The following is a 25502-nucleotide window of genomic DNA, read 5'->3' as shown; positions in this document are numbered from 1 at the left end:
ACATATAAATGGTCCCAGGGTTAACTTATGAGGGGTCCTCTGAAGGTCCCAAGTCTGTATCTCTCACCATTCTGCACCCAGGTATTCGAACACATAAAAAAGGATGTTCTTTTTATTACTCATTCTGCAAAATTTGAGATATAAAAAATGTCATATCAGTAATAACTGTTGAGTTCTACTTGTGCATACTAAAAATTTAGAACAAATTCTAGCCTGTAATGTTAATCACAGTCCATTTTTTAGTAATTAACTATCTACCGGAGCTCTTTGAAAAAAACGCGAAAAATGGACAACTTCAACATATGGATTCCTCAACTTACCATCGTGAAAGGATCCCCATATTATCCCTGAACATGGAGGATAGTTCATACATAAGATATTTGCAAATAACAAAAACATTCTCTGAAACCATTCCTTAATCCCTAATTTTTCCCCAAACGTACGACTTATTTCGGAACGGAGGGAGTATTTTTTAACAAAATAGTTTAAAATTAAATAATTAGCATTTCATATGGTTGCAGATAAAATAAAAATCTCTTTATGATCTGTTTGCCAAAATTTCTACAAAAATTTAACTGTTTTTAAAGTTCTAAATTGAGTTACTAAATTATATTTTTGACTGACTATTCTTAATTTTCTACTGGTAACTTTAATCCTAATTTTTTCACAAATGAATTTAATTCACCCAATTAGCATCTGGGGATTGCATATATTTACAGGATAATTTTATTGCTTTTTCTGAAATAAATATTTTTCAAATTTAAATTATTATTTGCCGAAGTATGAATAAATTAATCTTCACATTTTCTAGGTTTCTAGAAATAAATTAGAAATAGGAGGAAGTGGGGCTACTTTGAGCTGTGTGGCTAGATTGTTATACGACTTTTTCGCCTATTTCTAAATGAGGCTGGTCCTTACAATTATTTTATTTAGATACACAATTATTTTGTCTATCCAAATTACTTCATGTTAAAACCCAATTTCCTTTAGAAATATGCGAAAAAAATCGTATAACAATGTAGCCCCATAGCTCAAAGTAGTCCCACCTCCCCCTATGAGAAGAATTACCGTATATCAATGTAACCCCACTCGCACGAACTACTACATTAAAATAAATCGAAAATAAAGCCGTTATTACAGAGGGAGAGAATATTATGGTATACACTTGGGGGGATGGCCTAAAAATTAAATATTATAAAATTCAATATCTTGAACTTTAAACTAACTTTAAAAATACTTTTCACGAAGCTCAACGTTTTTTTTCAGCATTCATTTGCTAAACGAATATAAACCATGTTCAAACTAATTATAGTCCGTTAATTTCCCTTGAGTATTGACTATCTGAAAATACACAGAACACTTGCTTTTGAAATTATTGGATGTGTGAAACTACCCCGTCCTCCCTTGTTTTGATTGGGATGCACGTAATGCATTATTATTGGCAATTACATATAATCTTCAGAAGCCTGAACTCCGAAAAAATTCTTCATGTTCTAAAAAAGAAACATTTATCACTTTAACAAAAATAGTTTGTCAAAAAGATGTTCTTCCACACATATTAAGGAAAAAATTGTCAAATTTGGGATCCTTTGTGCAAAATTTTTAGAAAATTCAAAGAATTCTTTGTGGAAAAGTTGGGATGATAGTATCAGTGAAAGAGTCAAAGTTGCCAATTAGATGAACTAGATTACTTGACATTTTTCCCCAAAATTTTTCCATACCTGAGGAACGAGGAAAACCCCTCCGAAACGTTGTAGAAAAAAATAAAGGAGAAAAAGCACCAGGTCATATCCGTGTCTATTTTACCTAAACATTCCACTGACCGTAAAGAAAAGATCGGTGATAGAGTCCAGTCCATTTGGATATAGTAAGTGTCAGGGTACAGTAGAGTGGAGCAGGGATTGATGGAACCCAGCATTTGAAAGATCTCGATCTCAGGCAAAATATATACTACAATTTCATCAAAATCGCTTCATAGACACTAAAAATACAGTTCGGTCAAGACATTCTCGATTATAGTTCAGGTCACGGAATATCGAGGGAAGAGTAGGACCCACCGTTGGAAAGGTCTTAACAAAATTTAAAGAAAAAGCATCGTCTAGTTTTCGAAATATTTGACATCGAAATTTCGAAAATCGATTTTTCGGACCTTCTATTAAATCGGATGAAATAGGGGTGTCAAAAAAGTTATAGTATTCTACAAGAGCTTTCCAAAACACCAAAATTTTTGAAATTCTGACAATTAGACCGGAGATGTGGCCATTTGAAAATTGAATTTTTGACCCCTTCTTACTCCGGTCAGGGGTGTCGGGGGGCTTCAGCTTTTTTTTAATCGAAAGCTCTTAGGCCCAGCTATGTATAACATACTAAAATTTGAGATCGATCGATGCCATAGGGGAGCTGAGTTATTGAGAAAACAAGATTTTGGGGTGTTCCAAAATTGCAGAAGGGGGTGGGAGTGGGTCTGACATCACCTACTTATAGCCATCCATCGGCATTTAACTTTTGCCGAAAACCGCTTTTGGATATCTCTCTCCGTTCTTTCTCCAGAAGTGGTTATACGACGGATGGACAAACGAAACGAGACGTCCATACGAAAAGGTCAAATTTCACCTCGGATCAGAGAAGCTGAGATTGTAAAGAATCTCAGCTAAAAGTAAGACCGCGAGTACAAGTTGTACCTCTAGGCGGTTAAGGGAATCACTCGTGAAGATCGATTGACAGACTTAGACATTCGTAAGGATGTAAGGGTCGAAAAGTTGCTTCTTCGTGTTGAGAGATACCGATTTCGATGGTAGGCTATTGTCAGCCTTTTCAGCGCATTAATGGAAATAGTTTCTGCGAAAAATCACGTTAGCTATTCTGAAGGAACCTCGGCATCGAGATAGACCTAAGACAAAGTGAATGAATCAAAGATTTGGTCTAGGAGTTCTTTGGAACCGATCACGAAAATCTACCTGACGCGGCAAAGGATAGACAGGCGTGGTTCGCTAACACTGCGATTTTCAAATTTGATATAGTGAGGTGGGGTAATTAGATCGTTTTCCGAAGAGTGCTAGCTACTTAAACGCTTGTTTTTGGACTGATGAAATTCTTTTTTACTTCTTCTAAATCCATAGAATTATTCACTGTTTCATTAAGAAACATAATATTAAAAAAATATCGAAAAATATTAAAGAAAATTTATAAAATAATGATAATACTGAAATAAGTCAGCATGCACTAACTGGGTCGCCTTTTCGCTAATTCACTTTTAATTAAACCTTTGGAATTAAAACACTTTTTTCACAAATAATAAATGTTTTCAATCAACCAGCTGGCATTAGCGAAAATATCACTGCTAGATAATTTTTAGTGAAGAACCCTGCTGGCACAAGATTGAAATGAGTCGATTACACTCACTTATTTAATGGATAAAAATATTATTTTTGCTTTTTCTCAAACTTGAATAGTTATATTATGTTACTGTAGTGACTATATTACGGATATAAAAAAAGTATTATTTTAAGTGGATTAGTCATAAACGATCCAGATAGCGAAGCGCCCGGATTAGCACACTTGATTGTATTGAGCTTCAGAGGACGAAACCTGTATGAATTCATAGATATTTTAGGGATGCTTGTCCATTGAAGAAAAGGTCGTCATAGTGATTTGGGAACAAAAATTACTATTCAGTGCTACCCCATGTTCGGTGCGGCCCCAGTTCCCCCTATGCTTAATTTGGTTACGCTGTGACTTCACACATTTAACATATTTTTCTATAAATTATAATTACCTAAAATTGTAAAATAGCATAATTTATCATAAATTTTGCTAAACTAAATTGAGAAATGTCAACCAATAGTTCTGCACAGTCAAAAGCTTTTAGTGTAAAATAATATATTTTATATTTATAACCTTACGACATACTGGAAGGAATTAGGTTAATAGTGATTCACTCGACCTTTCGAAAGTTCTCTCTAACATTTCTGCAAAAGCGTGACTTTTCCACCATCCCCAGAATAAATTGCAAAATCGAGATGATATTTAAGTATAGAAACATCCTGGCTGTAAGTCATAACATATTAAATTTTTCCACAAAAGCTCGCTGGTGTATTTTTAGCATGGGCTATAATAAAAATTGCCCCAAATGTCGTGGAGAAAAAAGTTTTTTTTTTGGGTAGTGGGTGGAGAGAAAGAGAAGATATTTTACAGTTTTACAGACAGAAATTGTCTAATGCAAGCTTTAATGTGATTCAGCAACATCCAAAGTGTTATATGAGGGTAAAAGCTCAACTTTAGCAACCAACTACTTACGTCATTACGAGACAGTGACATCGAAAGCTCACTAAATGCAGACACCTTGTCTCTACCATATTGCTAATAAGATATCTATTTATAACATTCCACATTTTCGACACAATCACAATTTAGAAACAGTGTTCTGGCGTTCTTTTTTTTTGCCTTGGATAATTAAAAGATATTTCAGCACGAGAAAGACTCTTGAATGCTAAATAATTGAAAACAGTTGGAGATGATTAAAACACGAGGCAAGGAAAATCAGAAGAGAAATAAAGAAAAAAAAGAATTATAATGAAGAAATAAAATGTATTTTTACGCTCATAACAATTTTCCTCTCTCTCTCTCTCTCTCTCTTTCTCTAAAATTATCAATCTTTATGTAATTATCACAGATTCTGGGCGGGTATTTCAAAAAGAATAGAAATTAAAATGACTAAAATTTTCATATTTAAAATAACATAAAATTTCCATAACATTAACATCAACATAATGGCATGGTTCGGACTTTTTTTTGCATCTTTAATTAATTTTTTTTAATTATTTCGTCTTCTAAAATTTATGTAAATTCTACAATCCTGTCTAAAGGAGATTCGTGTCTGTTTTTTTTTTTACAAATTAAAAAAGTAAAACAAATATATTTGGGAAATTCAACTAGAAATAATAAGAATCTAAACATAATTCATAACAATGAAACATGGTGTAAATATTGCAAGTGTTTACAAAGAAATTAAAAATTCTGGTGGCGCCAATTTGCATAATTCTGTGTTTGTGATCCAAAAAAAAAGAGATATTTGTCTAAGGCAAATTATTAATTTTTTCTTGTCATGAGATTCAAACAAATCCCTTATCCAGCGTGTATTTCTGCTTAATCTTGCCAAGTAAAAAAAAAACGAAACCCTCCAAAATTAATGCGGTAAAATAAAAGAAAATAATAAACTAACGAATTGCGATGTATCGTTACACAAAATTCTTCAACAATTACACACAATGTCTTATTTGACTTTCTTTCTAGCTCCTCTCTTGGGAGGCGGAATATCTTCAACCTCTTCAGCTACCAAGCAAAGGGGCTGACCAAATGGTCTCGTTCCCTCCGTACCTGATTCTGGAATTAATACCGAAGGAGTGGAGAGAAAAGAAAAGAAAAAGAAATGTGTTACATTTTCACTTTTACCCAAAATAAAAATTTGAAAAGTCATAGACTCTCTACTCAAGAAAAAATTAGGCAAAAACACGCGCAAAAACTACAAAACAAATCATTATAACTCAAACGACTCACACAAAAAAAAAACCATTAAACTTTTGTTGCAAAATCTCTGGGAGATGAGGTTTAAAACATATGTGGATGCTGAAAAACAGAGCGAGGGGTGTATAACTCTCTTTCAATAAATTAACACTGAGAATTTTCACTAATTTCCAAGCCTAAATACCAAATGGATTAAGAGATTTAATAAATTTATGCTCAGACACATTAAAGTCTAAAATGTTATTGTTATTTTAAGCTTTGCAAACCTATAAATCTATTGAAATATTAGTTACAGTTTTAGTTTCTTTGACTCATAAACTTAATCCTTGCTTAGACATATGAAAATCTTGTTTCTTTAGAGTTTATTTTCTTTATAAAAAGGGGTGGCAAAGCGTCCGAGGCTTTGCGAGCTGCTCGAACTCCCGAGAAAGAGCTCTGCCTTATATGTATACCTTTTCGCAAGCATTCTGATGTATAGAAAATTATTGTCGAATTAAATTTGACTATAAATCACCACAAAACCATCTTGAAGTTGAAAATTGTTCAAGAAGAGGGCTTCACAAGATCATTAATCTTTTAATTAATTAATTGAACAAATCGGGTGAAAATTAAGCTTCAACCTTGAATAATTCAAGATGGCGATTTTTCCGGTGATAGGTGTCTAAGGACGAAATGTTCAGATGGACTACCTCCATAACATATCCAAAAATGAAGGAAATCGTCAGGGCCAATTATTTTTAAAATTAGAAAAACAAAATTCTTTGCCTATTTTTGGGGGATAGGGAGCGCATGAAGGGGTGGGGGGTAATTTGGGTAAGTTAGTTCGATAGAATGTATTGACGTTGTGGGGGGTCACCAAAGACCGGAAGTCAATATCTCTTACCGTTTAGCAGCTAGAATTTTGCAAAGTTGAAAAAAAAGTCGATTGTGAAAACTGCTCTCTCTTGGAGTTCGAGCAGTTAAAAATAAGTACTATGCTAAATTTTCATAAATCGAAAACTAAAAAATAGTTTAAAATAATCTATTTTTTTATTATTGTTTTTTTTTGTTTGTTTTGAATTATACGCATAAGGGCAGAATCACATTGACAGTAAAATGCTCGACGTAGCCTCACTGTATTTTGTTCATTTACGGCTGCGACTTTTTGGTCAGTAAAAAATAAAATTTGATCGGTAAAAAATAAAATACGGTCAGTAAAAAATAAAGATTCTGGTCAATAAAAAATAAAGATTCTGGTCAATAAAAAATCAAATTTTATCAGCGTATATTTTGGTCAGTAAAAAATCAAATTTGGTCAGTAAAAATCAAATTTGGTCAGTGAAAAATCAAAATTGATCAGTAAAAAATGAAATTTGTTATGTAAAATATAAAAAATAGTCACTAAAAAATAAAGAACCTGGTCAGTAAAAAATCAAATTTTTTGTGCTTTGGGAAGTTATCTGTCTCGCCTGTTGAGGCAAAGTGAAATTTTCTGTGCTTTGGAAAGTTATCAGTAGCACTTGTTTAATTTTTGTACAAAATTTAGGAAAGACGAAATATGAAATAGGGAAATGATAAAATACGAAATGTACTAAAATATGAAGTTTCCGCAATACGAAATGTGCAATATTTTTTATCCGGGTATGCAAAGTTTTAATTTTTATTGACTTCCTTTTAGTTTTTTATTGATTAAATTATTATTTACTGATCATATTTCATTTTCGACCTATTAAATTTCACATTTTACTAATTTAAAAAAATGTAGAGACCAAATTTAACTTTTTACCGACCAAATTTGACTTTTCTCCGACCAAATTTGATTTTTTACTGACCAAATTTTTATTTTATACTAACCAAATTTTATTTATTACTAAACAAATTTTATTTATTACTGACCAAATTTAATTTTTTACTGACCAAATATTATTTTTTACTGACCAAATTTGATTTTTACTCATCAAATTTGGCTTTTAACCGACCAAATTTTATTTTTGACTGACCAAATTTGACTTTTTACTGACCAAATTTATTTTTTTCCTATTTTTTTTAAAGGTTTTTATTGACCATATTTAATTTTTTACTGACCAAATTTGATTTTTACTGACCAAATTTGACTTTTTACCGACCCAATTTAATTTTTTACTATTTTTTTAAAAGTTTTTTACTGATCATTTTTAATTTTTCACTGACCATATTTTATTTTTTACTAACAGAATTTTATATTTTACTGGCCAATATTTTATTTTTTACTGATCAATTTGAATTTTTTACTGACCAATTTGAATTTTTTACTGACCAAAAAGATTTTGCCTTGATTTACACATTTCCATTGCAATTCTTACGTTAATTCTCAATTACCGTGTTGCCTTATCTCATACCCGGTGGCACTATAAGTGAAAATAGTATAAGAAAATTGAATAAATAAAACGAAAATGCGATAAACGGTAAGCAAAAAAAGTGTAGGAGTTTTTTGCTACAGTTTTTTTCTCACCGTTTATCGCATTTTCGTTTTATTTCTTCAGTTTTCTTTTATTATTTTCACTTAGTGCCACCGAGTATGAGATAATGTAATATGGTAATTGAGAATTTTTTGTGAGAATTTCAATGAAAATACGTAAAGGTGGTGAGGGCTTTGACGATTACGGTGAGCATTTTACTGTCAATGTGATTCTGCCCTAAAACATTAATTTATAATCAAAGATGCTTTTAAATATTTGTTAATTAGGATGAATTTCAATCTATAAATATTCTAAATTTAAACTAGGATCGGTGTGTGTCTTATCTTGGCATTAAAATGTCTTAACTAAAGCTTGGCAATATATTTTATGCTCTATCAGTTTTATTTTTAAAAATATTATTGTTTTCTCGATATTTTTCAAAATATTTCAAAATATTTTTTCCATTTAAAGCATTCATTCAATGAGAGTTATTCACCCCTTGTTAATTTTCTCTTTGTGGAATCTTTGAGGTGGAAATTCAGTAAAGAAACACGTGCAGACTGTGGTTGGGAGGTGTTAAGCAATAGCAAAGCTCAAAGTAAAGCAATAAACATCACTTAAATCAAATCTCTTTCTTCTTCAAAAAAAAACATAAAGCAAAAATTCCCCGTGATAAAAATCCCATGACTGAAAAAGAAAAGCAGACACCTCGAGACTCAGATTTCCATCGAATAAGATTCACAACAACAGTGAAAAAGAAGTAAAAAAAAGAAACAAAGAAGATAAAAATAAATCACATTAATTTTCCAGGTAAAAGCAAATAAAGAGGTGATTCAATTACAATGAAAAATATAGTCACTTGAAAACTTCTCTTCAGACTCTTTTTATTTTTGCACAATAAGAAATATACCAAGAATAATATAAGAAAATATATATCCATAAGAAAAGTGACGTGATTCCAACAAAATCAATAGATTCGAATATAGAAGAGAGAAAAAATTGTGAAGGAGAAGACGAAATTTCCAGGAATATAGTTTACTTCAAAGAAATGTGTATTGTATATGGAACAAATAAAGGAAATTAAAAAAAAACAAAAAAAATGTTGAAGAATGTAAAGAATAGACACATATATTTATTGAATCTACGGCAAACCAGAGGAGCAAAAACTTGAAGGAATATTTATTAAAAATAAATAAAATTGTTAATTGTGTGTATAAGGGGAATTTTTGAAACAGAGGAGGGTGGTTGGTGGTGACAAGACGCAAAAATAAAAAATTAAATAAAGATATTGGAAGTAAAGAACGGAATGAGACGCCCATGATGATGATACATTGCAAATTACTTTCAGGAAGCGATATAGACCGATGCTGAGCAGACCGTAAGCGTCCACGACCAAAACCTGAGAGTGGGCGGAAACCTGCAAACAGGCGTCTCCTTGTTCCGGTGTCAAAAGCTCCCGGCGGTGTGTTACTATTTGCAACCATTGGGACCGGAATACGGCAATCTGTGTGTGGAAACAGCAACACAAGGAATAAAACTAATGACTTCTGTTATATGTTTTGGTGCTTGTGGTGTGTCTCCCGACGCTTCATGTGTGACTCCTTTGGCCGTAATATACATATATCATCCAAAGCTTATCCAGGAATATTGTATACAGGCTGTTGCATTCAAAACTAACCCTTGGTCTTCCATAAACATCATCGAAATCACATTTACTTGAGAGCATCATCAATTTCAATGTTTCATTCCCATTCTAAAAACTCATAGGGATTGTTCGACGGACATTATGCTACCTACATGTTTGTTTCTTTATAGAAAAAGCTCTTAAGAGAGATCAAATATTCAAAATTCGTAAAAGATGGCTGACAATTACCTTTAAGTGTATAGTAAGGCTTAGTTTTTATTGCCCTTTTTCATTCAGACGAGTTTAACTTTTCTGCTAACAAGAAATATTTCTTTTTGGATAAACCTACACTGAGTAATTCTGACTACCGCAAGATATCAGAAAATATAGTTTAAAAGTATTAGTTTTATGTGCTTAACGGAGATATCACACTAGAAAACTTCACATTAAAGCTAAGGTGAAAAGTTGCTCATTAAAACATCTAGAACTACTAGAAATCGCTGATGTAGTCAGGACACATTGCTAGAATTGGCCAGTCACGATGGCACACGTGTTGTCAGATGAGTGTTTTTAGGTGTGATTCCTTCTAGTCACATCTATTGTAATCTTAGGACTTTCTCAAAGTACTCCGATCGAACTGAAATTCACAGGGTAGATGTTTTGAACATCTCTGATGCCGAAAATCATAAGCCGGCAATTTCGGGTCCGGCTGCCGTCCGGCCGTTCGTAGTACGCAATACCTCTGGTTTGGATAGAGATATCTTCATAATTTTTTTTAAAAATATATCTACTCGCGCGTACGACGATTTCTGTGCTATTAGTTTTTCGAAAAACCGGTTCATCACGTTTTGTAATTTATCTAGGTATGCGATTTTGAATTTTTTATGTTTATGTTGTAGTCCAGAAAATCTAGACTAATTTAAAAAAAAATTAAGACATTCGTCGAGCAGTTCTCAATATATTTCACTTTAAAGATTTCAATTTTAAGAAAATTTGCTATTAGCGTCAGGTGGGAAAAAAGCGGGAGAAGCGGCGTCGAAGAAGCTTTCCCTGATTTAAAATTTTTGAAATTTTTCACTGATTTTCGCGGTGCGCGATTTTTTTCGCGGATTTTCGCGGGGCGCGATTTTCTCGGGTCGCTGGCAGAGGTTCTCAACGAATGTAAAGGCCTTTATCTCTCATAGTTTCCGAGATAATCGACTTTTAAGATTTTCAGATACTTTTATGCGTTTCTCATTCAATTTTCCTCATTAATAACAATAATAAGTTACATACATTTTAAAGGAAATTTGCATTATTTATGTATAAATATCGTTCGAGTTTGCCACAATCCAAATTTGCAATCAAGGAATCGCACCTCTATAAGCTGATCTAGGCTTATCACTGGCTTGTTTTTGAAGCATTTCAGTCGTTTGAGCGAAAATGTGCGATTTTATTGAAAAAGAGGGAGTTTTCCTCTTATACGCTACTTTTAGGTCGCGCAAAAGGACCCGCTAAGCTAGAAGAAGTAGGATGTAGATTGTAGGATGTGGATGTTCGGGTAGAAACTACCCGAATGACTGCAATAAAGTAGTACCTGATGAAAATTTAATGAGCAAATTTTGCTCACAAATTTGCTCAATTCTCATTAATTTGCTCATTTATCAGTCGTATTTATGCTATTTTAATCTATTTAAACCAATTTTTCTGACTCGAGTCCACTTTTTCATCACTAAATGAATCGATTTCTAAAAGCTCTTGACGAAAATTGCACATTAGGACACATATCAGCAACAATTAATGTGAATCACATTAAAATTGTAATGTGAAATTCGCTAGTGTGTTACCACGGTTTCAATTAAATATTTTTTTTTCATTAAGTATAATATAAGAAAACCTTATCAATTTCATATAAAAAAAACCCAATCAATTTGAACGGAAATACAAACTTTTCACAATCGAAAACAATTTCGATATAAGCATTGAAAGTAAGTTTCATAACTGATCAGTTTATGATTCAAATACGCGATAAACTGCGACTATGATTTTTTTTAAATAAGTAATTTTTTCAAAAATTTTTAAACTACGTCTGGATAAATTCTAGAAATGTTGGTTTCAAAGTATAAAGTATTATTCTGAGCAATAAAAGAAAGGTAAATACGCTCAATTAAATATTTGGAACTTTGGGGAATTTTTTAAAATATTAAAGTCATGAAAATCCATTACAATAACTTTGCTTTTTATAGTAAAATTGTTTCCAAAATTTTCAACACTTATTTTTGGAATCCCCCAAGATTGTAAGTTTTCTTTATTGTAATTTTTTTTATTTTTGAAGACTATTACAGTATTGGTTTTAATGGTAAAATGTTTTTTTACTGCTTCAACTTAAAGAGAGCAGAATATTCCTTATTATTTTGCCATCAAAATTTTAAATACCTTACCAGGGGTCTATCAACATTTCATTTTTCCATACGTTTATGCATGGAGCCACTGAAGACTATTGGAAAGTTTTTTTCTAAAGAGAATTGACTTATCAGTCTGATATTTTTCGAAATCGTTCATTAAAAGCTATCTAAAAATACATATTTAATGATGTTCGCCGAAATAATACAAGAACTACGAGCAAATTTGTGTAAGTCGCAGTGCAATATCTGCAACATTTTTACAAGAAAAAGTGAAAAATAGCTTCACTTTTTATTAGGTTTAATGGGCCCCTGACCTTATGTTTTCAATTATATAAGTTCAGTTACTGAAAAATTTCCATGATTCTAAGGTTTGATTCTTATGGCAAAAACGTTTGTATATTGTTTTCAATAATTTTTTTAATTGTTCAAAATTTCAAGTGTTCACTAGAGATTAAAACTTTTTTTCCAATAAGAACTTTCATTTTAAATTAACCATTTATCAGCCAAACTTCTACGTATTCGAATAATTGTGATATTATCGGCAAACCCGATAAACTTTTATATTTAAACTAAAACTGTTCTTGTGCTTTTTCTCATTATACGAAATTAATAAATTTTATCTTTTAGAATAAGTTGTTAAAAGTAGATACCAAAATCACTTTTGTTTAAAATTATTTAATTGAGACAATAATTGTGGCGTTTGGAGCAAAAACGGACTATTTTAATACACAGAAAAAAATATTTTGTAAAATTGTTCGTAAATGTTTGTGGATTACTATGGGAGAGTTACGAAATGCTTGTGAATCGTATAACTCACAAACAAGATCGTAAAACTTTGTACTTTTCTCACAAACATTGTTCGTAACATGATCACTTGACAAGCATTTTTTTGTACTTTTACAAACATTTATCTGTAGATGTTCGTAAACACACAAAAAATGTCCATAAAATTTTGTCATTTGTTCGCAAGTGTTTGTTTTCCTATTGAACATTTTACGAACATTTACGAACAAATGACAAATTTTTACAAACATTTTTTGTGTGTTTACGAACATTTACGAACAAAATGAATTAACTACACAAACAGATTGAGAATCTAAATTACATTATGATTTGGGTAAGTTCTAATTAAACATAAGTGAAAAATCCCAATTTTAAAGGTGTCCCACTTTCAAAGGTGCCCCACTTCCCCCTAAAGCTTAGAGGAAAGACCAGTTTTACTCCGGGTGTCTCAATTATTTATATTCAAACTTTCTACAATTGATTTTTAAGTATTCAATGCTCAAGAGTTTTGTGATTGCCAAAACTTTGTTATATATATCCCGCTAATGCAAATTTTGGTGAATAGGAATCAATTCTTTTTAAAATAAGAGCATAAGAAATTTTGCAATGTTTATAAGATAACTTTTCGAATCAAATGAGTTCCATCGATAATTTTAAGTTGAATGATTCTCAATTGTATTTTTTTGGTTAGTTTTGCTTACAACATTTTTAAGAATTGAAAAATTTGAATAGCAGTAAAATAGTAAGTACTTTGAGTTAAGAAATCGAAAAAAGAATTGTATATAACCTCGAGAAGCTTCTTAAAATCTATCCTTAAAGTATTCCGAACCACTCCATTTTTTTTATTTCAGGCACAACAGAAAATTAGGGACAACTAAGCTAGTCCAGAAGTAAGTGTTGAGTGATGTAAAAAAATTAAGAAAACATCCTAATTGCAGAATTAGGGTAAACAAAATGTGTTTTGAGGGTAAGTGTTTAGTGTTGGAATTTGAATTGAGGGGAGTGGTGTTTGTGTTAAATTTGTTAAATTGTGCCAAAGTGAGAAAACGGAAAAAATTCATCTAAGAATCAGAAAAACTGAAGTTTAGAACAATATATCTAAGAGACAGCAAGAAAGAAAACATGAAGAAAGAACACTAAAAAGAAGGGAATTAAATAAAGACACTACAGAATTCTTTTTGGCCAAATAAAGTGATATCACTCTGAATTGACGATCAACGGAGATTCTTTAAAAAGAAAAAAAGAAAACAAAACAAATAAATATTTTGCAAGAGCCTGGTGGTTTTGTATAAAGCGTCTACGAAGCGCATTATTTTTCGTTTTTTTTTTTTTTTGGATTTTCCAAAAATTATATGGTGGAAGAAGAAAAGACAATAAAAGGACATTCGAGATGCTGTCACTGAAAGATCGAGGGCGAGAGCAAAAGACGAAGATTTTTGATTTTGGAGGTGCAATTGGACCTGAACTGGACACATCGGCCAGCGGAGCCGAAAGACCCTGGCGCTGCTGGGATGATCCTGCAGAAGCAGTCGGCACCTTGGGAGGCGGTGCCCGCCGAAGAGCTGATCTTTCCGGACACTCGGGTGCCTTGATAACATTAATGTCCGGAAGTGCTGTGGCTCCGCCATTGCCTGTTTTCTCGCTGCTCTTGTTCGAGATCTCACCCGCCTGTTTCAATACCTGATAGATTTGGTCTATCTCATTGGGTTCTACAGATGAGACAGGAACAAGAAAAGTGCGTATTATTGATCAACCCCTAAGGTGCTCGATTGCCAGGAACACCATCACATCTGGACCCTACCCACTCAGTCCCAAGCTTGCCAAAATTTACAGCAATCAAACACACTTTTAGTTTTTTTTTCGAATTTGCCCATAAAACCGAATTACCAAGTCAGGCTGTTGTCTTTCTGTTTTTTTTTAGTGTGCCACAATATTGCAAAAATACGGCAAACCAAAAGATCAAACTAAGCATTATAATATCCGTATTATGGCCTCAAAGCTTCAGCATTTTTTTTTCAAATAATTTCTTGCATGCCAAATTCTTTAACGCCTGATACCTAAATCGTATGATTCTCGTCTCGATGACAATTGCCGCGAGAGGAGACTTGGTCCTTCCCCTTCAAAGACGAAAATTTTTCCGTGATTTTTATTTTGTACAAAAAAATCTCCAATGTTTATTAAGCTTCAATTTGAATGTTAAAGGCAAGAGAGACATGTTAGACCAGTTTTTTTTTTTAATTACTAAACCAACCCTTTTCACTTCATAATCTAAAGGTATTGATTTAAGAGGAAGGTTTAAAAGGGGTGGGTTGTAGCTTTCAAAAATCACAGGATTCGTACAAGGTATATAAAAACATATTGAATGCCATGCGGGAATACTCACTTTCTTCTTCCACTTCAACCCTGTTCTCAATCTCTGAGGTACTCTTCTGTCGCCTCAGTAGTTTCTGCTTTACTTGGCATTTGGGCAGCTGCGACGCACAATCAGCATGAGCGTTCATCTTACAGATCCGACATCGAAGTCCCTGGCGGGTATGTCCTGTGGGAATTACAAACAGGCAACGAATGATAAAGTTTCACAAAGCAATTCTTGGAAGTGCTCCTTGAATCCCATATCATAAAGATTATTTGATTATTGTGCCATAGATATCCGTAAAAGTTTTGAAATTATGAACTTTAAGATATTTATTTAAACGTACTGATGCTAAACTGACAAAATTTGAAGTTTCAGTTTAAATATTTAAAATATTTTTTTAATTCTAATTCTCCAACTCTAAGATTAACAACACTAAAAGTTTAAACTAATATTATAGTGCCAATATAAAAAATATCTTATTCTAATTTGGTTTGATTTGAATTTCGAGTTTTTGGTGTCACGCTGTTTGTCCGTCTGTATGTCTATAGAGCCCAAATGGTTGCATATAGAGACTTGGAACCTTCAATGGCACTCTCCTATAAACCGACACTATGATCGTTAACATGCCCCTCAATTTCTCCCCACCCGTTCCTTTTTTCTTCAAACCATGTTTTTTTTGGGATTGCTCGAAAACATGTCGTGAGATTTTGTTCATGTTTGAATATATTACATTTTAGAGATCATTTAGGCCGAGATAACGATTACGAATAACGATTTTTCAAGGTTAAAAGCAAAAAAGACTCTAAAGAGAGTATTTCTCATCCGATTGGTATCATGTTTGGCCTCATTGGAAAGGTCTTGGAATTTCCGATTAAACTTACCCGGTAATGAATCGGTTCATGACCAATAACTCTTTTTTATTCGAAATTCCTAATTTCCTTCATAAATTTAAATGATTAATAAATCGGTTTTGATCCGGTTATGAACCGATATGTAATTTTTGTACGAAAATCAATTTTGTTGCTCTTAAAGCTATTTTGGGGGATTTTTTGAGTAATTTATGAATCATTTCAAAACAGTTGAGAATCGATAATCGGTAAATAATGCAAAAGTAGGGGAAAGTGACCATGCTTGATACGATCCAAGCTTGATAATAACTATTTTTTTCCTACGTTAATCAATAATTATGACTCACAGCAATATATTTTAATAGCTAGTCCTAAGCCTCACATTTCCTAAAAAAATTAGGATCCCAGCTCTTTTTCCCTAGTTTCAGGAAGCAAAAATTAAAAATGGGTCCAAAACTGTAATTTTGATACACGATATTTCACAAGTTTTTTCTTAATTAATGTCGCTGTTCAGGAAAACTGCTATCATAGGCACATAGAGGGTTCATCAGTATTAATATTTATGCAAAAATATTTTTACTTGGGGACACTGTTTTTGTGGGTGGTGACAAATTCATAAATTCTACCTGTGTCTATCCTATATTTTAAGAAGGGTCCATGAATGATAATTTAATTGTGGCAACTCTATCATTAGATGTGATTCTTTCATAATTACACCTATTGCAATCCTCCAATTTTATTGACAATTGACATAATCTTCAACCCTGTTGCCTGAATTTTAAGGTTGCAGAGTGACATTTTCATGGACGCAAAGTGGAAAAATGGTTTTCGCTAGCGCCCTAATGTCATAAAAACATGGCTTAGAAAAATTAGATAAAAGTAATTTTAAAACTAATAACCAGTCGTACAAACGATTTAAGCAGATAGATCAGAGTTCCGTCTAAATATTGATGTGCAATTTTTTGTATTCGGTGAAATTTTTGCAGTGAAAATGGGCCTCCGAATTGTTGAATCAATTATTATACAGGAAGGCCCCGGACCCAACTTGTATAAAAATCGCCACTGAATTTCCATTTTCTTCTCGAAGAAAATCTAAGATTTTTCAGGAACTATTTGAGGTGGGATTATGAACCTAATAAGTGAGACACTTTTTTGTCATAGTGGAAGAATCGCTTCGGTCTGTGTGATACTCAGAAAATAATCACAAACCTTGGAAATCATTTTACAGTATCAAGCATGGTCACTTTCCCCTACTTTATATGTATAGCATGTAAGTTACGAGATCGAGCAATTCTCAAAGTTTTGGACGATTTGCCTCCGCTTTTTTTTAATTTTGCGTTCTGCTTATCTTTTTTCAAAAGTAAGGGTGATTCAAGTTAATTAATGAAGAAAGGAGGAAATGTTAAGGGGTGAAAACATCGAGGGATCATAATGCTCTGTCTGTGTAAAACACTATTCATTTACTAATAAACTACATTTACTAATAAACTTGTATTTTATTAGTTACGTTAAATAAATTTTAATATTTTGACGAAAGTGTCAATAGGGTTTCCTGTCGAAGAGATGTTCTTTCGACCATATATACGCAATTTTGGATTGATAAAACATAAATGGGTTTTATATTGAAAAGTTTATGACAAATCAATACCAATTTACCATATTCAGAAAACCAAAATTAATATTTGTATGAAATATTAGATTAATTTTAAACTAAATAGTTGATTATCTGTAAAATAGAATTGGGAGATAAATATTTGGTTGATATTATGCCGAATTTTCGGATAATTGAAACAATATTTATGTTCTACCAATGTAAATATGCATACATAGAAAAAAATTGTAAAATCGTTCGTAAATATTTGTGAATTCCTACTACTCATGGAAAAAAATGTCCTGTTAAATGAACAAATGGATTTTGTTAAAATGTTAAAATGTTGGATGTTATTAACCAATTTGAAAAAAGCTTTTCTAGCATTTTATATGGAAAAACACCTTTTTGACAAACTTTTAAAAAGGTCCAGTTGGCCGCTGATTTGACAGAACTTTTCCACCTTTTCCATATTCTGTATGGAAGAACATCCTTTTTACAAACTTGTCTTGTAAATTTGTCAAAACACATTTTTCAGAGTAGGGACTTACAAAATGCTCATAAATCGTATAATCTACAAACAACTAACGTAAAATTTTGTACTTTTTCATAATCGTTGTTCGTAATATGATCACTTTACAGGCATTTGTCTTCTTTTGCAAACATTTGTTGTAAATGTTTGTAAATACACAGCAAAATGTTCTTAAAATTTTGTCATTTGTTCGTAAAGTTTTGTCAGATAAATAAAATTGTACTAACAAATGTTTGTAAAAGGAACAAAAAGTTCTCGTTAAATGCTCAAGTTACAAACAATGTCTGTGAAAAAGCACAAACTTTTACGAACTTTTTTGTGGGTTATATGATCAACGAGCATTTCGTAAGTTCCCAGTAGGAATTCTCAAACATTTATACACAATTTTGCAAAATATTTTTTTTTAGAATTGCAAGTAATTAAAATACAAAAACACCGAGAGTTTCAATTTCTCTATTAATGATAATAATTTATAATAATTTAGATTAAGTTACGGATGCTGTAATTAATTAATTTATTTTATTCACAATCTACTCTTAGTTAAAATTTTTAGTTATAATAGTATCATAAGATTGATAAAAATTGTGCAGCATTTATTTAATTACTGTACATATTTTTGTAATAGTCTATGCCTAAAAAAAGCTTTTTTAATAGTCTAACAGTTATTAGCAAATGCGTTATTAGAATAATATAGTGAGTGTTCCAACCCTGTTATTCTTATTAAAAATTTTATTAACTGATTGTCATGTTCATAGAGTGGATTGATATGTTAAAACATTAAGGCTGTCTATGAATTGTTAATAGTTCAATTTACAACTAATCCCATTCCACTGTAAAATGTGGTTTCATTAGATATGCAAATTATCAATCATTAATTCATACCAATTTACACGTAACACATGTTACATAGGAAGGACTTTTATAAAAATGAAACCGTTGCAAAATAGATTTTGAAATTAAAAAAAATAACCTTAAAGAGCGCTTTTTTTGGATTTACGATTTTATTGCCTTACCTCTTAGTACTTGAGAACAAACATCGCATGGTGTTATCTTCTTATACGTGTACTCCTGCAAATTGTGGGTGTCCCCATCCCCAACTCGAATCCTTTCCGGCTGTGCTGCCGCTCCATTCTTCCTGCAGGTGCACATGGGAAAAGAGTTGTCGGAAAGAAAAAAAAAGACAGGAAAAGAAATTACGTGAGTTTGTGATTTGCCAAATAAACCATCTGGCACTTTTACAAACAAAATACACATTTTAATGGTCTAATTTCATATGCACAATATTGTCCTTACGCTACACATAATTTATGCAAGGAAAATTTTACACGACCAGACATACAAGTTTTAATCTCCCAGGGAAAGTAATTAAGCAAACTTTTGGGATATGGAAAATAGTTCTACATGAATTTAGGAAAATGTGATGCTAAAGATAGGAGAGATGAGAAAAGAGAATGTGCAATTAATTTCTAATATGACCAATTAGACACGGTGCATCAATATACAATTGGGCTTCAACTAAATTTAACTCTAATAAGCAAGTTCAAATTACTCCAATTGAAATTTCTACAAAGTTTTGAGATCAAATTATCGTGCAGAAGAAATGATAAAATGAACTTATGCATAAATGGAAATTAGGAATATAGAAGTTTAGTGAGAAATTTTGTAAATTCAAAAGGATAAATAATAATTTGAAATTATTCTGAAGTTTTGAATTTACAAACTTCCCGTAGTGTATAAGTCAAAGATGAAAAGTTATTAGAGAAATATGATCATTGTTGTATTAATGGTAGAGCAAGCAATCATTTCCGAAGATATTCAATCATTTAATTTAAAGTTGATAGAGGATAGATACTAAAGATAAATAAACATATCAACATCTAAAACATCAATCATTGTTCATTTGTATTAATTTATTCGTCTTGTATGATCATTTTACCTCATCGTCAAAACTGTTGACACTGCGTGATACATTTGATTCGTTCTAGGTTTGAGTGTGAAATGAGGATGGAAAATAGAATTTTGTTTAATTCAATTAGTCAATCTCTAATGCATTAATCTGTTAAAGAATGAAGTTGACAATGACTAAATAATCATGCTGATTAAATTAGATGACGACACACAAAATTCCAGCTAAATTTAACATAAAATAACGACAATCTCATCGTTACTTTCAGCTATTTTTTCCCCACTAAGGTATAATTGATTTTCCCTTCTTTTCACCTTTATTCGAAAAAAAAACACCTTTCGATGAAGGAGAAAATTGGGCTATTCAATCCCCATTGAAATTGAACACAGATAGCTCGGGGTCAATTCTCACGGAAGCATTTCTGACCAAATAGCAAGCATATTCATTGCAATGTTAACAGGATGAACAAGGTACAGAATTCCTGAGAATATCTCGATGTACAATTTTGTGGAAATTCCTCAAATTCTCAGTATAGTTTTACTAGTAGTTGCAAATGTCTTTTGAATTGCCATTCAAATAGGCTCTTGGGAAATCAACGAACTAGAAGCAAATACTTTGTTCTACCTGGAACACTGTTTCATTGCTCCAAGTCAAAAGAATAAAGTACTTTTATTGATACTGAATGGCTCTGGAACATCTTTTGGTTCAGAAAAATTTCATGAAATCAAAATTCACATCCCATTCTTTCTCAGACATTTTGCATGTGTTTATCTCATGTTTTAATCCTCAAAATTGATTTACAATCATTTAAATTTGTTGTCATATTTAAAAAAAATGAAAAAGTTCGTAAGAGTAGGATAAATATAGGATAAAGTGGTACAAGTTGGACAATGGTATAATTTGAACAGGGCTTTTTTTGTTGATAAATTTAGTACTTAATTTTTATTTGTATATTTTTAATGGTTTAGTTTTATAATTTGGTTCCTTGTGCTTTAAAACAAATTTTGTACTGTATTTATCAAGAAAAAGACCATGTCCAAATTGTACCGGCGAATTATCCAACTTGTAACACTATGTCCAACTTATATCACTTTACCCTTAGCAAAACGTTCAAGAAAGAAAGCGATGTGAATTTTGATTTCGTGAAATTTTCCTGATCCGAAAGGTGTTTGGAGCCTTAAAGCTCTAGTTTTATGAAATCAATATTCACATCCCTTTCTTTTCAAACATCTTTCATATGTTTATCTTACTCTCTCGTACTCTTGTCTTGCTTTTGAACGTCATAATAAATTCAATTTAGATCTATCCAATTTCGAATGGGACATGTGTGTGTCGGATAGACAAATGCAAAAGGATTTAAGAAAGGGGTATAAAATTTAATTTCATGACATTTTCCCGATCAAAAAAAACATGTGCCGAAGATATAAGAACCAAATTTGGTACAATAGGAAATCATACCGCTAACAATTTAATTTGATTTCACAAAAAATGGTTTTGCTGCTTTGTGTTCGTAGGTCCTTAATAAATTCTTTAGATCGCTTAAATTTGAGTAACTCTAATGTAATCTGGTGTGAGCTCTAGGCGATTATTTGTCGCTTCAGAATATTTATGTTAGAGTTTCGATGGTCTCTTTTTCCCTGAATAAATCTATTTTCCCCGTTTCCAATTTTTATAAACAGTCGCTACCCAAGTAGCACAAAATAACTTAACCAGAAATTATCGTTATGCCAACGTTAAAATATGGGTATTTCAGTTAAATAACCAAGATGCGCTGCTTTGGTAAAATACCTCGAAAACAAATTCACCATTTGGATTGTCAGATACCTACAGATTCTTCATGATTTTCTCAAATTCAATTGGGTTCGAACTAATTTTGAGCAGCAATTTAGATTCTGAATTTAGGTCCACATCAAACGAATCCAAATTGTTGTTTTTGTTACTAAAAAATAGTTGTAAAGGGAAATTCTTGTCATATCAGAGCTTAAAATGATCTATCACTAAGTTTGATTTATTTTCTGACAAGAATAAAAATTTTCAAATTTTGAATTTAGATTTGGATTATTAAAGGAACTGCTGAAATGCCAAACTAGTAGAAATCGGTTTTGGAAGTAAATCGCTTAAAATATGCAATGATATTAGAATTCGCATAAAAATTGTTACTCGTTCCGAAGTAGCAAGATTGTCCAACTTTCAATACAATGCCTGTAATTGCTCTGCGTTTGATAAGAAAGGATAGCACTAGAATTAACTTTAGACGTTAAACTTACAGTAGACTCTCTCTCAATTGGGCATTTGAGGCAAAATGTCATCCGGTTTATCGATAGATTTAGGCATTAAAGACTTTGTAAATTCCACAAAAAGCGCTCAATTATAAAGAATAATGATAAAATAGGAAGAACTACAGCGAATTTGAGCAAATTAGCTTCATACTCATAGTCTACTGTATTCAAACGTTTAAGATCTGTTTTGAAATATTTACTTTTAAGATAATACAGTTTAGGGATAGAGGATTTCCGCCGTTTTGCTCTGGAGGTTAATTACAGGTACTAGGACGGCGCCTGTGGACGTTATAAAGCAAAGGTGGCTGGACGGTTAAATAATACTGCTACCGGTTTACTTTCAACCCATACTCAAAATCAAATTTCTAAATGAAAAACAAAACTGTGAGAAGATCCGTGGGAAAGCGGAAGTTAAGTAAGACTTACCTAGAATAGTAAATGGTGTATCAATCAACTATAATTATAATTCAGTTTTCAATACATTTAATTGACTTTTTGAGAATAAATTCAGAAAAGATTATATATATTATTTTTATGTCATTTTATAAGTAATGGAAATGTTCCAGTACAAAATGTTATTTAATAAAAATTTGTCTGTCTAATTTATATTGCGTCATATTACCGCAAAGATTACTTTAAATTTTCGTTTGCGATTTGACTTGAGTTAAAATTTATACAAAGCATACAAATTTCTAACGCACATTTTCAGAACGTGTGGTTTATTTGACATTTCTTAACCCAGTCCATGATTAATCCCGCCAATTTTAATTTTTCATATCCAATACAGGCCCAGATGCTTATACAAGCATGAGCTGAAATTTCATCAGTATCTACATTTAATTTTTGCAATGTAACCAGAAATTGTTACTTGGGTAAATTTTAGTAAATCTCTAAATTAACGGAATATCTAACGATATTTATCGGTCTAAAAAGAACCAGATTTCATTAACAACAAATTAGAATTTGTATGGTGCCAGTGTGATTCAAAATATCTCCAAAAATTTAATTTTGCATTTCTTTTGTTCTCTTTTGGCTCATTTTAAAAAGAATTTTCTAAACTATTTCTAAATAAATTCATAAATATTCAAGCACTTTGCGAATTTCCATTACCATTGCATTCTCTTTATATTACTTCTAGTTTTCAAAACTGCAATTCGAGAAAATACATGAAATTCTTTCTGTTCCTGGAATTCGTCTAGTACCTTGATAAGAATTTGTTGGTCAAGAATGAATTTACTTAGGTCAAGACTGCCCATTTGAATACTTTTGTGCTCAGCTTTATGTTGAACTAATTTGATATAATTATTTTAGTGAAATAAACCACATGTAGGACATTAATTCATCATTGAATTCGCAATTGACCAAATGTGTGGGCAATTTATGACAAAGATTAGTGCTCTATGGTCGGTATGCAAATAATCGTTCATCGTGAGAATTGGACCTATTTAGTACCTCGGAAAACATCAATTATTCTGTGTTAATCACCTAAAGTCCATCTTCGGCATCCTTAATTTTCAAAATGATTATAACATAAGCATTTTAATCAATCTTCACCAAGAAACAATCCCAACAGAGTGTCTTAATTTTGGCACTTTTCACCAGTTACGAAATAAATAACAGGCGAAAAGTGGGTTGGGTGATTTTTAAAGGGTGGGCAAATTAGAACTTACTTTTCGTTTGCTGCTGACCCGGAAGCTGGTTTTAAGCTCCTGAATGCCTTCAGCCACTTTGTCTTCATAGAAGAAGAACTCGAAACGGACAATTTTCGTTCGCCTCGAGGTGATCCTGGTTCAACTCTTGCCAAAAAAAGTTCTCTCTGAAAAGGACGATTTTAGAAAAAATAAGAACAAAGTGTGAAATTAAGAGAAATGGTCTGAGAAATTTAATTAGAAAATGAAGGGACGTATTTTTTATCCTCTTTTCCTCCTTTTTTTCTTCGATATTGCAAAATTGTGCCATTGCTTGATGAAAATGTTCCTTTTGCGGCCAGAGAATTTATCTCACTTTCTATCTTGGTATTTATTTTCTATTTGCAGTGTCTCGCCTTCGGAGGTTTTTCTGCCTCCTTTTTCTGGGGCGGGTGACGTAGAAAAATCAATTTCCTCCACTTTGCCCAGGACACGTCTCCCAGAATTGTCCATGCCTTCCCTCTCGAGGGATACTTGAGTTATGGCCTTAAGGATTGAGTGTTTATCTATTCAAAGGCAAACATATTTCACACCAGTTCCCTTTCTACTTTATCGCTTTTTTTTGCTTGACACATAACTGCTTCATTGTACAAGAGATTTAGGGTAAATACGAGCTTTTGGAGTGTGGAAATCACCAATAATTCAACCTTGAGATATATAATGTTCTCAACAATGTAACGAGGAAATGGAGGAAATCTCCTACAAATAGAATGATGGTTTTCTTTCTTATTGATTTTAAATTTTGCTGATTTTCACTTGACTGCTTAACAATCTTCTCAATTTAATAGAAACTTTTTATTTATTGGAAGAAGTTTAATTTGATTTTGCATTTTGATAATTGTACCAGAAAATCGAAGATGAAAAGATGAATAAATTTAGAAAGATTCGTTTTGATATAGTTGAGTTATATCGACGGCTCCATTCCATTCTATGCTTAGCTTTATTTTACTCCGAGAGATATGTTGTTCCTGAGACCGAGATCTACAACTGCTGAAAATTTGGTGGTTATCCGACGTTCGGGTAACGAGATATTTGATACTTTCGAAAAAAAATTACACGGGCAGCATAGGAAATCGCCAACTTCAAATGGCTCTCCTGAAGAAAAGTTGTCATTCTGAGATAGCATAGTATGGAATGGAACCGTCGATATTCTGCTCCAAACAGAATATCAAATAAACAATGAATTGTTGAAACTTAAAACCTTTGAAAAATCTAACAAAACCAATGCAAGATAGCAATAATTGAAATATTTAATCTTTCCGTACAGAAGTAGATCTTGGAAAATTCGAAAATCTATTTGAAGATCCAAAAAAGAGACTTTCTTACTTCTTGATAATTCCGCAAGGTGGCTGAGATACATCCTATTCGAATTTCGAAGTGCTCAAGTGTCAAAATGTGTTGGTCTTCACATATTGTGAGGAAAAAAACAGAACAACGACGTTTACTGTTCTTGCCCCAGTATTTAATCACTCCATATTCACTGAGTAACTCTTTTGCGAGCTTTTTAGTGTGATATTTGATAAATTTTCCCCAACTTGTTCGAAAATTTAGTATGAAAATTCGAAATTGAATTT

At 32.0% G+C, this 25502-nt stretch overlaps 1 protein-coding gene across 7 annotated transcripts in view; it reads right to left on the bottom strand.

Moving 5' to 3' along the window:
• Positions 1-25502, bottom strand: part of LOC129802393 (uncharacterized) — a 209251-nt gene that overhangs the window by 26957 nt on the left and 156792 nt on the right. For all 7 annotated transcript variants that reach the window (XM_055848161.1, XM_055848164.1, XM_055848166.1 and 4 more), the window contains 4 exons: positions 23911-24056; positions 19069-19190; positions 15115-15270; positions 14192-14440 (listed from right to left, as the gene is read on the bottom strand). In XM_055848161.1, the coding sequence (XP_055704136.1) occupies positions 14192-14440; positions 15115-15270; positions 19069-19190; positions 23911-24056 (673 nt within the window). The remainder of the gene's footprint in view (positions 1-14191; positions 14441-15114; positions 15271-19068; positions 19191-23910; positions 24057-25502) is intronic.

This window comes from Phlebotomus papatasi, chromosome 2 (genome assembly GCF_024763615.1).
Source record: "Phlebotomus papatasi isolate M1 chromosome 2, Ppap_2.1, whole genome shotgun sequence".
Taxonomy (NCBI): domain Eukaryota; kingdom Metazoa; phylum Arthropoda; class Insecta; order Diptera; family Psychodidae; genus Phlebotomus; species Phlebotomus papatasi.
Note: the sequence above shows the minus strand (reverse complement) of the source record. Positions and strands in the feature narration are given on the sequence as shown.